This window comes from Lytechinus variegatus, chromosome 10 (assembly GCF_018143015.1).
Source record: "Lytechinus variegatus isolate NC3 chromosome 10, Lvar_3.0, whole genome shotgun sequence".
NCBI classification, from domain to species: domain Eukaryota; kingdom Metazoa; phylum Echinodermata; class Echinoidea; order Temnopleuroida; family Toxopneustidae; genus Lytechinus; species Lytechinus variegatus.
In genome coordinates this window covers 34,316,949-34,331,115 of record NC_054749.1, presented here as the reverse complement: position 1 = coordinate 34,331,115, position 14,167 = coordinate 34,316,949, and the positions used below count along the sequence as shown (strand labels likewise).

Here is a 14,167-nt window from a genome sequence, read left to right as displayed (position 1 = left end):
TACTACCACTACTACTACTACATACTGCTTCTGTAACTACTACTACTACTACTACTACTACTACTACTACTACTACTACTACTACTACTACTACTACTACTACTACTACTACTACTACTACTACTACTATATACTACTACTACTACTACTACTACTACTACTACTACTACTACTACTACTACTACTACTACTACTACTACCACCACTACTACTACTGTTAATATATACTGCTACTGCTACTACTAAAGCTACAGCTGCTGCTACTAGTGCTACTACTAATACTCCTGCTACTACTACTACCAATACTACTACTACTGCTGCTGCTGCTGCTGCTACTACTACTACTACTACTACTACTACTACTACTACTACTACTACTATACTACTACTACTACTACTACTACCACTACTATACTACTACTACTATACTACTACTACTACTACTACTACTACTACTACTACTACTACTACTACTACTACTACTACTACTACTACTACTACTACTACTACTACTACTACTACTTCTACTACTACTACCCTTACTACTACCAACATTACCTTCTAATGATAATAACAACAGTAATCATTACGATTTTGACAACCATGATTATTTCAGTTATTTCACCAGTAGCAATAACAGCAGCCACAATAAATAATATTAAACCAAAATCACAAATTATATCAATCATCTTCCAGCTGAACCGACTGATACAGGAAACACTGCAACTGATGCAGGCAACACTGGTACAGATACTACACGTAAGTCTTTGAAAATGTAATGTTTCTATCATGGCATTTGTTCGCATGACTCGATCATCATTTGCTATTTCAAAGTTTTTGCTTGTTATGCTTTGAGACAATCGAAACATGCTACATGTACTGCTACTGCTACTACTACAGCTACAGCTGCTGCTACTAGTGATACTACTAATACTCCTGCTACTACTACTACCAATACTACTACTACTGCTGCTGCTGCTGTTGCTACTACTACTACTACTACTACTACTACTACTACTACTACTACTACTACTACTACTACTACTACTACTACTACTACTACTACCACTACTATACTACTACTACTATACTACTACTACTACTACTACTACTACTACTACTACTACTACTACTACTACTACTACTACTACTACTACTTCTACTACTACTACCCTTACTACTACCAACATTACCTTCTAATGATAATAACAACAGTAATCATTACGATTTTGACAACCATGATTATTTCAGTTATTTCACCAGTAGCAATAACAGCAGCCACAATAAATAATATTAAACCAAAATCACAAATTATATCAATCATCTTCCAGCTGAACCGACTGATACAGGAAACACTGCAACTGATGCAGGCAACACTGGTACAGATACCACACGTAAGTCTTTGAAAATGTAATGTTTCTATTATGCTTTGAGACAATCGAAACATACAGATTAACATATTAATTAACATTAACATATTAATCAATCACATATAATTGATTAATATGCAAAATCAAGTAAAAAACGAAATAAATTGTAAATCGAAAAACAACTTCATTGTTCGCCCCGGGCTTATGGTGCAGTGATACGCCAATGAGTTTATCATTAGTATTATCTTGTTCGGCAGGTGTGGTAGTAAATCATTAGATTCCTTATTCACGCCTCCTTTCATGATTATGTTTTGATTTTAGCCACATCATCGTCAACTGGCAATGATCAGACAAGTGGGACGGTAAGTTGTTGTCTGAAATGTATCGTTCAAGTAAAAGGTCAAGTCCACACCAGAAAAATGTCGATTTGCATAAATAAATAAAATCAAACTCGCATAACGCTAAAAATTTCATCAAAATCGGATGTAAATAAGAAAGTTATGACATTTTAAAGTTTCGCTTATTATTCACGAAATAGTAATATGTACAATTCAGTGACATGCAAATGAGATAAACGATGATGTCCTTCACTCACTATTTCTTTTGTTTGTTATTGTTTGAATAATGTAATATTTCATTTTTTACAGATTTGACAATTAGGACCAACTTGACTGAACCATATGGTATTAAACAATGGTAATTCCACATGTTAAGGGAGGAATTAATTGTTGTTTAACTTTACAATGAGGAGAAAATTAGAATATTTCATATAATAAAATACAAAAGAAATAGTGAACGGATGACGTAATCATCCTCCTCATTTGCATACTGACCAGGATGTACATATAACTATTTGTGAAATAAAGCGAAACTTTAAAATGTCAGAACTTTCTTATTTTACATCCAATTTTGATGAAATTTTCAGTATCATGCTTGTTGCATTTTTCTCTTTTTATTCAAATCAACCTTTTGTTGGGGGTGGACTTGTTTACTATATGTACAGTTTAGCTGAATTTTGTTTCTTGATAACAAATGACCATCCAATCTAAAAAAATGTGATCTGTATGGGTCCGAAACACAGCTTAGCAATCATATTACAACATGTCATGTGATTGTTTCGACCACGTGCACAAATAAATCTAGGAAAAAGGGCCTAGGATCTTTGAATGATTTTGTTGGGGTCCAGATTTGCGAACCCCCCCCCCCAACTCATTGACACATTTGAATGATAACATTAGACAGTGTAAAAAAAAATTTATTTCCAATTCATCCGATGCCAATTCGTCCCATTGCCAGCTTGTCTACTACCTTTTGGTCTACCATCAGTTCGTCCACTCACCACATGGTCTACTTTCATTTAGTCTAATATACCATTCCGTCGAATAACCAGTTGGTCCAATAGCCATATAGTCCATATACCATTTGGTCTAATCAAACTAAAGTGTTAATTACGCAAAATGAATAAAAAGAAAATGGGTATACGATCAACTGGTTATTAGACGAAATGGTGATTAGACGAAGTGATGATTGGACCAAATGGTTGTTAGTCGAAATGTTTATGGACGGAATGGCACTAGACTAAATGAAGGTAGACCATGTGGTGAGTGGACGAGTTGGCAGTGAACGAATTGGCAATTTACCAAGAAATGCATATCAATATGGGATACCTACACTACATGAGAAAACAATGTCTCACAGTGTGAACAAAAGTGTGTTCACAGTGTGGAACACAATGTGAAATCACTTCACACTGCTAAATTTTAGCATCACACATTAACAGAATCAACCATGTGAACACGCTATGAACAGTCACACTGTCGAGGTATCCACAGTGTGAAAATATCATCACTCTGTTGAACTTAAGCACTTAATAGTATACCATTGACACATGCAACATGTGAATTACAAGTTTGAAACTAATCTTGATACGTACTGCAATTAAAAAAAAATTCAGTGAATTATGAATGCTAAGCTGGAAATGTAGAGGACGACTTACATATCGCGTATCCCATAACAATATTCGTTAAAAATCATAAACGAACAAAGAAAACAGCCAACCTACACGGTAGTTATATTATACGTCATTTTATTGTTTGTCAGGGGAATCAATGTCTGTCGTGTGACGGAGACGCGGACAGTAACTGTAACGAAGAGACACCTACCAGCTCCATGGCTGGAGTCTCCTCTGTAGATTCGTGCTCATCATGCGGGGTAAGTATGATGGGCGGCACTCTGACCCCTCCCGCCCTTAAATGTATTTTTTTTTGGGGGGGAGGTCTATTTTTTTATTCGTGTCAATTTGGGGCAGTTATTTATAGGATAGACACCTTTGACCTCGTCTTTAGACTGTCAATTTGTCGATTTTGTATTGGATATTGCTTCCATGTTATTATGAGGGGCTGACCTTTGACCTCTTTATTTGTCCTGGGCAGATTTTTTTTTCGCAAAATACAGCCCTCTCTCGACCAACCTGGTAAAGTCCCTGATAGTTATCATGGTTATTAAGAGCACTTGTGTCGGGTGAAACGGATAAACAAAAAATTAAGACGTTATTTCCTTGAAAGTCATATAATTTTCCTGATTAGGATATCTCACAAGGAAGTACACCTGATACATCACTGACCGTTCCTAGGTTACATAGGTAATCAATCGAATAATAAAATCGAATTATTAATCTTCAAAACTTTGATATTGTGAATCACATGCATGCAAGCGGCCCATACATCTCATGGTCACAAGGGCCTAACTACAACTGGCAGGCAAAAGATATTCATTCGAGCTAACCCATAGCTCAATTTTTAAATTTGATATTGCTGATTGACAAAAATGAATGAATATGAATGACAATCTAACATTGGTTCTATAGGGAGGGTATTTAATGTACTTCCTTTTTCTAAATTGGAAAGATATATCACTACTTTGGAACTATTTTTTTACTGGCGGAAAAATTAGGGTTATTTTACTCTCTCAAGTGATGAATTTGTTGTTGTTGTTGTTTTAGCTTATACGGCGCATGTCATCCAGTAGTGAATATATTTTGATCCCGTCAGGTGTAGTCTTCATAAATGCTGATTAATTTTTGAAATGAGCCAGCAGAGATACCCTTTTCTGGTCAGATATGGAATGTCAGACAATTATCCTATCCACTGGTAGTAAATATTCAACCCTCGAATTTCCTCCTTATTTTTTGTGAAATCTTTTTAAACGCCACTTTATAACAAACGAGTCTATGGGAAATGAATTAGACCTGTGATACCTCATTGAAATGCATTTTCAGAGGTTGCGCTTGACAGACAGAATTGTCTTGAAAATCATTTTTTTTTATATATAATTTGTTTTTTTTTGTTTTCATTTTAGATCAGGAAGCTAGATAGTGGAGAGGGCACGGACCTGATCTCAATCCAACGTGTATGCAACGATGAAGCCTGCCCCTCTGCCCTCGCTATGAAACTAGATTTTCGGTGTCTTGAGGGCAGTGAGAACGTGAATGACACTGCGCGCCTATGCGAGTGGTGTTGCACTGGTGATAAATGTAACGACTATAATGAGAACAGTGGGAATGCTCTCGTGGCGGGAGTAATCCTCTCAGGGTGGCCGCCGAACACCAAATTCATCTACGTTACCGTGACTGTCATCTCTTTGGTGATGTCTTTCTCAACTGTGTGCATGAGGGTGTAATGGTAGGACGGGGTACGAAGAGCTAGAAAGGGCGTTGGCTGGGGGGGGGGCTCAACCATGAACATAAGGGTGTAATGGTAGGACGGGGTAGGAAGAGGAAGGGGCTTTGGCGGGGGGGGGGGGCTCAACCATGAACATAAGGGTGTAATGGTAGGACGGGGTAAGAAGAGGAAGGGGCGTTGGCTGGGGGGGGGGCTCAACCATGAACATAAGGGTGTAATGATGGGACGGGGTAAGAAGAGGAAGGGGCGTTGGCTGGGGGGGGGCTCAACCATGAACATAAGGGTGTAATGGTAGGACGGGGTAGGACGAGGAAGGGGCTTTGGCTCGGGTATGGGGGGGGGGGGGCTCAACCATGAACATAAGGGTGTAATGGTAGGACGGGGTAGGAAGAGGATGGGGCTTTGGCGGGGGGGGGGCTCAACCATGAACATGAGGGTGTAATGGTAGGACGGGGTAAGAAGAGGAAGGGGCGTTGGCTGGGGGGGGGGGGGCTCAACCATGAACATGAGGGTGTAATGGTAGGACGGGGTAAGAAGAGGAAGGGGCGTTGGCTGGGGGGGGGGGGCTCAACCATGAACATAAGGGTGTAATGGTAGGACGGGGTAGGAAGAGGAAGGGGCGTTGGCGGGGGGGGGCTCAACCATGAACATAAGGGTGTAATGGTAGGACGGGGTAGGAAGAGGAAGGGGCGTTGGCTGGGGGTGGGGGGGGGGTCTCAACCATGAACATAAGGGTGTAATGGTAGGACGGGGTAGGAAGAGGAAGGGGCTTTGGCGGGGGGGGGGGGCTCAACAATGAACATAAGGGTGTAATGGTAGGACGGGGTACGAAGAGGAAGGGGCGTGGGCTCGGGGATGGGGGGGGGACTCTACCTAGAACATGAGGGTGTAATGGTATGACGGGGTAGGAAGAGGAAGGGGCTTTGGCTCGGGGGGGGGGCTCAACCATGAACATAAGGGTGTAATGGTAGGACGGGGTAGGAAGAGGAAGGGGCTTTGGCGGGGGGGGGGGGGGGGGGCTCAACCATGAACATCAGGGTTTAATGGTAGGACGGGGTAGGAAAAGGAAGGGGCTTTGGCTCGGGGGGGGGGCACTCTACCATGAACATGAGGGTGTAATGATGGGACGGGGTTCGAAGATGAAGGGGCTTTGGCTCGGGGGTGGGGGGGATTCAACCATGAACATGAGGGCATAAAATTAAATGATGGGACGGGTACGGGGTACAAAGAGGAATGGGCTTTGGCTGGGGGGGGGCACTCTACCATGAACATAAGGATGTAATGATGGGACAGGGGTAGACAGGGGATAGTGAAAGGGGAGGGGTGTTCGATTGGGGGGGGGTCGAGGAAATCACACTGATATTACTATAAAACTCCTTGACCGTCTACTCTGGCCGTGAATAAGGCATACAGTTGACACTGCACGCCATGTATTTGTTATAGATCAGTGTGTTTTAAATGCAAAGACGTTTCTTTGGCATAAAAAAAGGATAAGCCATGCAGCATGAAACATTTTTAATTAGGTTTATCATTAATATTATCAATATCGGAAAGCATTTGAAATAGACTCATGACGTTGCAAAAAAGGTGAAGCATTTCGATTGTTTTTGAGGGAATATCGGAATTCAGTCTAGTTTGTTTAAAGTGCGTAGGATATTAAAACAGTTTACTTTACTTGTATATGCTAATTACATCAATGCTACGAAAGCATGAATGTTTGATTAATAGAAATGAAACACTATTTACTTTAGAATGTTAGAGGAATTGAAAATTAGATAGTTTACTTACAAATTAATCACATGATTTGTTTGCAGTGTAGTGTATTTCTGGACATTAAAAAAAACATGTCTCCTTTAGTTCTCCTCTTGAGATATATTGAGAATGGTACCCATAACTCCCCAGGGTGCTAAACCTAAACGCCACAGTGGAACAACCTTTTTGAACAGCGTCATCTCACGATCTAAACATTACAACCCATAGAGATCATTCTTACTACTGAATCCGATCACGGAAATAAAAGAATTTCCATGAATCCGATGTAATTATGTGTAAAAGAGAAGCTTACCGCGACATTGTTAAATGTTTCTCTGATATTTTGAGAAAAAGATTACCCTTCTGTCATCTCCAACAGTAATGTTTGGTTTGCATGTAGTTCAAGCAACCCCAGGCGGGAAACCATTCATTGATAATTTGCTGATTTCTATTTTGATTGTTGTTAAGGGAACATTCAAAGCCTCATTATTATTGCATTGTATTGAATCGACATAACAAACACATTTCACATGATTAAAATAGTCTTTGAAGGGGTATTGAGATGAGGGGAAAAACCCCGGCTCTATACCCATGCACTTGGAATTGGTGTGATCTCTAATCTGCAACAACTTAAAGTGGATAAAATCGGGAGATCGACGTTCGACAGGGACAAATTTAGAAGTGGGTATGAGGAGCGTGCCCTTCATTACCCCTCCCTCCTTTTCACTATTCTAGTTTATTATGAAACTTTGGGGGGGGGGGCAATGTTAATCCGTTTTTATGTCACCGGCATGAGATTATGAAGAAATTAAGCCAGTTAAATAATATCCTCTATCAAATCATGTTGTCTGTTACTTATCAAATAATATCACACAGAACGATTTAAAAAAATTGCTGGCCTGGCAGTTTGGTGGTAAAACTAGAAAAATGTGTAACCATAGAAACAGTAGGATATGAATATTTTAATGCATTTCTAATGTATTTCATGCATGCAAAGCCACCATTCATCTATTTACCGAAATTGAATGAGTGTATTTTTAATTAGAGGTTTCGATGTATACATATTTCCGTCCAAACTACCTACAACTATGCACTTATTCACTGTTATTGATATTGTTCGGAAAGATGTCATGATAAGCATGCTAAGTAGACTAATTACAGAGCGGAAAAGGTAGAATAGTGACGCTAATTGTGAAAAGTTTACTTATAGAGTTCGTGTTCGTTGCATTTATCCCTATTTTGCCGTTTCATATTTTCATATATTTATTTTTTTTCCTATATGTACCTTCTATTTTCCGTTCGTTTATTTTCATGGCATTTCTACTTTGTGATATAATCATGCTACTGGCGTAGCCGTTATAGTTTGGTATGTCGTCATCGTTATTTTCTTTCTTCCCTTAATATGATTATTGTAAATATATTTCATAAGTTTTCATAATTCTTTGTACAAAAGTCGATGTTTAATATATATCTTGAATTTGAAGGAGATAAAATTCGGAATTGAAATGAAAATAAATTTCAATGCAATTCATCAAGCGAAACACTGATAAGAAAATGTCCGGTAAGGCCATTAATACAAAGTTTAGTAAATTGTGAAAAAGACAACTTATGATTGAAAATGTTTTTTAATCATACCTATGTGGTTTCTATTGATAAGGAATTTTGGGGTCAAATCTCAAGTTAAAGCCAAGCTTTCCTGACCATTTTGAACGAGGTTTTGATAATGGCAATTAATTGTAATGCAAGTCTATTTTTATCGTTCGCTGTGTTTGTATTTTTAAATAATTATATCAAGAATTTTTGATAAGTTTCGATTAACAGTTGAAAAAATAAAAGAATTTACGGTGGAAGATTAAATTCATTCATTCATTTTTCATTCGAAAGCACGCCCCACTGATTGAAAGACGAGAATCGTAACCAATAGTCCACGTCGTCCCCATAATTAGTTATGGTAATTTTAAAAGAAAAATTATTGTATAAACTTCACTATGCAATTTAAATATGTTTTATTGATATTATCATATTGTTCTATGCTATTTATAAAGTTTTAATAAATTAATCTTTGGTGTATTAAAAAACAAGTTATTAACGATAAGTGTATTTTTCTTTTAAAACTAATATGTTTGAGAGAATTTAAAGAGAATGATGTTACGGAAATTGAATTTGGTGAAGTGATCATAATTGCCCGTTTCCGCAACTGGGTGTAATTTAATGTAGAACATTACATGATCGTAATTTCACTTATTTTTTTTGCAACTCGTAGTCTCAATCTTAACTTATATAATTTTACCTTCTAGCGAAATATTTATTTTATTGTAAATAACTTTCAAGGAACTTGTAATTAGGTTTATGTTTTTTCGAGCTCATGCGGATCCACGGGGGGGGGGGGGGGGGGGCACAGCCGGCCTGTGTCTCCTTTTTGAAAGTGAAGACCCTTTTTTCTGCTTGTCAAAAAATTTCACTGGAAAAATGTCCCCCTTCCATAGTTAATCCTGATGAATCCGCTCCTGGTGACTCGAGCTTCAGTTGTACAGCACAGTTACCAAGACCCTAAAACGTTAAAATAAGACATGATCGAGCAAGACAGAGAATGAGAGAGAGAGAGGAGAGAGGGGGGGGGGTGGGGGTATGCTGATAGGTAAAGGGAGAGAGATACATGTATATAAAGGGAAACCAGTGAGAGAAAAACAAACAAACAAAAAGAAACAAACTAAATGCATAAAAAATGAATACGTGTACAAATAAATTACGCGCACTGCTCGATTCTCAAAGCTTTATGACGCAATCTGGACGCAATAAAAGAGCTGCGCGTTAGACTGCGTATTGGCAATGTGTCTTGGCTACAATCAACCAGACCGTACCCACATAGGAAGTTGATTTCCCTGACAAGAAAATAATTGTGATAGCAAATATTTTTGTTTTTCATCGATGATACATCATATGGAAAAATGACATCTCACATTGACTCGTCAAACATGGAACAGTGACACATGCGAGACTGTTCAGTTAAAATAAGCAAACAAAAATAAAGAAAAAATGACGATCATTGATGACTATATGGCCAAAAAGCAGCATCAATGAGAAAGGACATCCCGGTCGGAAGACATCCTTGTCATGAGGCTGACCGAATATCATCTAGCAGCTACACCTGCCGTCATCCCACTAACCATGGTGATCCTCACCATTGCCGGAGGTATACCCGTCGGTGTTCATGGTCTGAGAAAGAACGACAGGACTGCTATGTTGGTTGGTTCTAGCGCAGTTGTCTTCGGCCTAACTTTCCTGCTCTATTACGGGCTTCGGATCGCCCCGATGCGACGAGCCATACTTCATAACCGACTGCCAGCTAGCAGGAGGGGAAAGAGATTCGGTTTACCGCATAACCGTGTCCATCCGGCTAACCAGAGGTTAAGAGTTGTGCCGCATTCGCTGATCCCAGCTAAGGTGGTCCGAGAATCGTCACATCTGATGGGCCAATACAAACCGGTTAGAACTAGAAGGTAATCTCTCCATAAAAAAGTATATTCCCCCTGATTTTCTAATTAGGCTGAAGTATAGCTACACCAAAGAAATAAATCTTGACCAATCATGCCAATATGTCAATCGAAAAAAAAATGCGATAGCTTTTTAGGTCTGATGACAGTGGGGTGTTGGTCTTGACACAACTCCCAAAGAGATTGTCCTCTGCCAGAGACAAAAATGAAGATTCTTCTCTATGAACATGACCATGGGAAGCAGGGGTGTTGAAAGATTTTCCTTGGGGTGCATGCTGGGTGTGTTATTTTCCATAGTCAGCACCCCCTGAAAATCTGATATAGGTATGACAAAATGGCAGAAATGTAACCAAAATGAACGGCATTTGTAGGGAAACCTTTTTTTCTTGTCAAACTTCTGGCACGTCTGGGGACCAGAACCACCTTCACCTGGTAATAGTATACCCCCTTTTTTGTCAAACTTACTTCAGAACACCCCAGTACAAAACATCGTTCCCAGGGCCCTGTCTATGGGACCTTTTTATTTCGAGGAGTCTTTACTTCTACCAAACCATGAAGAATCGGGACCAATGGAAAATAATTTTGTCGCTAGTTTACACAAACATGATTAGGTGATTTCAAGTCTGGTGTTGGCCTTGATGTTGTTGTTGTTGGTATTGAAATTTTGATTGCTTTCCCTAGCTCCAGAACTCATTCAGAGTTTGATGTAAAACTGATCCAGATCACATTATTGATATCTCAATAACTAGTGAGTGACTTTTTCGGGACCATCTTCATTTTATGTTTGGTGTTATAATTGTGTAAAAATTGACCTAACACCAGCACCAAAAGGTCAACACTGAACTTGAAATCATCCAATTTGGAGTCAGGTTTGGCCATCGTGAATTGTTTTGAAATTTATCTCTGCATTAAGGAAGTCATCTTGAAAATTCTGGACGCACTGGCTTCCACGTCTCAGTTACTATTTTCATTCATTCTCATGAAATATTCACTCTATAATATGACAACAATTATATGAAAAAGATGAACACAAAATTATTGATTGCACAGGAATAGAAATTGGAAATAGCAAAAAGTATTTTAGAAGAGGTTTCTACTATGGGAGCAGTGACGGTTAAGCCATTTGGGTTTAGTGAAAAGCTCTCAATAAACATGGTTTTATTTTATTCTCATGACTTTCAGTTGTCCTGGTGGTTCACTACACTTGGAGCAAACACCACTGGCGGTAGACGGGCATCAGATACGTCAGACCGCCAGCGCCATCTTCCCTGTTCCGGACAGTCCAGTTTTGCAGAATCGATGGATATTCGCATGGCGTTCGCTGAGCAGCACGTTAAACGATCAAGACACGCAGTGCACCATGGAACCTAGCAATGATGGATGTTAGCGAGGGTCATGTGGTTGGCTCATAACCAATGAATGTGCCCCTCATACTGATACGACAGCATTTCTCTCACAAACATGTAGTTTGAATTGAAGGATGAAGTGGGATTTGGAGATGAATTCTACATGTTCCATGCAATCAGGGCGATATGAGAGTTAAGCTTAGGGAGAAGCAAAATTAATGAAATAAAAAGAGAATCATATTCGGCCTTTATAAACGTTATGTATAACGGCTCAGAGACTGAGGCATGTTATTACAAACCATGTCTGAAGTTTATTATCAAAACCAGAATTTTTGCTTTTAAAGTTAAAAGTGGCCAAATAAGACTTTAAATTGTTAAAATGTTTCCTATATAATTACGCTTGCTTAATATTATTAATACACCCCGTTTGAAATTTGACAGAATTAATTTAGTAATCTTTATTTGAAATGTAAATCTATGAATTAGACCAAATTTAAAATTGATTAAGGACTAGAGTGGGATAAGAAATTGTCAATAAAACGTTTTCGATACAAGACATACATGTACTGAATTATTTATTCATTGATTTAATCTCCATTATTTTACGATTTACAATAATGTACCTTGGATTATATGGCATAATTCATTAACTTTTGTAACCGTGGTGACATTCAGGAAACCAACAATCCACCATTAAGACAATTCTGTGAACAGAAAAAAATAAAGCCGTGCTCAGAGGCGTATCTAGGGGGGGGGGGGGGGGCAATGGGGAACGTACCCTATTCTTTGCATTAGTTGTCAAGGCGCAAAAGAACTACAAGTGTGTGTGGGGGTGGGGGGGGGGGGGGGGGTTTCTTCAGCCCGGTTGAGGCTCCTGCAACAGTCTCTCATGCATGTAACCATGGTAATAGGTCAGGGGCCGTTGCAGAAAGAGTTGCAATCAATCGCAACTCCAAACCAATCAACAGCGCGCATTTGGGACTTGCGATTGATTTTTTACTTGCGTTTAAACGCAACTCTTTCTGCAACGGGCCCTAGTAGAAGGACGGGGGGCACAATAATATTTTTGTACTTGATTATGAATGAAAATCTACTAGAAAAAATCCATTTCATGTTCACGAGAAAGAAATATGTGCTCCAAGCTACTGTCTTTAAAGTTATAACGATATACAGACCCAAATCGTAAGCCTTTTTTGGCCGAGAAAGACACTCAAAATGATGTAATTTCTTGTTCCAATATTGCTTCAGTGTTTGAGATCACTAATCCGTCCAGTAATCCGTTCCCAGATACTACTTTTCTTATTTATAGGACAAGTCCATCCCAACAAAAAAATGTTTTGAATAAAAAGAGAAATCCAACGAGTATAGCATTGAAGTTTTCATCAAAGTCGGACGTAATAAGAAAGTTATGACATTTTAAACTTTCGCTTTATTTCACAAAACAGTTATATCAAGCACATCCTGGTTGGTAAGCAGTTGATGGGACCACTCACTATTTCTTTTGTATTTTATTACATGAAATATTTTACTTTTGCTCCTGATTTTCCTGGTATAGTCAAGTTGATCCTTAATGTAAGAAAATTGGAATATCGTATTATTCAAACAATAATGATAAAGATAAAAAAAAAATAGTTAGGGACATCATCGTCTCTCACATTTGCATAGTGTTGTGTGAAAAATAAGCAAAACTCTAAAATGTCATAACTTTATTATTTTACATCCGATTTTGATGACATTTTCATCATTATGCTTGATGTTTTTTCTCTATCGATTCAAATCAACATTTTTCCTGGGTGGACTTGACCTTTAAGTATCAACTTACTACCCTCATATTGCACATTGCCATGGTTTAAAGGCTTGCCCCATCTTTTTGAATGCAGGCATACTTTTGATGGACAGAAACGTTGAAGGAAACGAGCTATTTTCCCATGAAAACTAATGAACGGGTCCCATATCGTTACAAGTATGTCACGTGTTTAAACTTTTGTTGGATTCCTCATCGAATATTTAGGTTTTGCCTCCTCGTTTCTGAAAAATGTCGGTTTTTACCGGTATTTTAACCATAACTGCACGGGGGGGGGGGGTTGTAACCCATGAATATAGTTTTGTATAATTAACCTTATTGTATATAGCAAGTACACAACACTTGTTTAGGGATTCTGGTGACAACTTGTTTAGGGGTAATTTAATGTGTAAATGATGCTCGCGAAACACTTGTTAAGGGGGTTATTTTGCACAGAGAGAAAAACTCGTTTAGGGGGTGTTTGGAAATAATCAGGTTATGCATGTGTGCAGCGCAATGACTGCCCCCCCCCCCGAGGGCCTCCGATTATAGGCATAATGAGTGCATACACCTATAGTCCTGTTAGTAAAAAAACCCCGTAGAATAAATATATAGGCCCAGAAGGTACTTACAGGCTTCGAGCAGTCGGTAGTCGGGGGGGGGGGGGGGGGTATATTCGCTACCCGACTGGCCGCCTGGACAATCCAGCCCCCCCCCCCCCCCGCTGTTCGGGCAGAGAAGT

The 14,167-nt window shown here is 39.0% G+C and overlaps 1 protein-coding gene across 1 annotated transcript; it reads left to right on the top strand.

Moving 5' to 3' along the window:
- Positions 1-1,697: 1,697 nt before the first annotated feature.
- On the top strand, positions 1,698-5,048 carry LOC121423214. The gene is made up of 3 exons (XM_041618534.1): positions 1,698-1,732; positions 3,471-3,581; positions 4,728-5,048. Exons 2-3 carry the CDS (start codon positions 3,540-3,542, stop codon positions 5,046-5,048), a joined length of 363 nt encoding a protein of 120 aa, XP_041474468.1. The 5' UTR covers positions 1,698-1,732; positions 3,471-3,539.
- Positions 5,049-14,167: the final 9,119 nt, after the last annotated feature.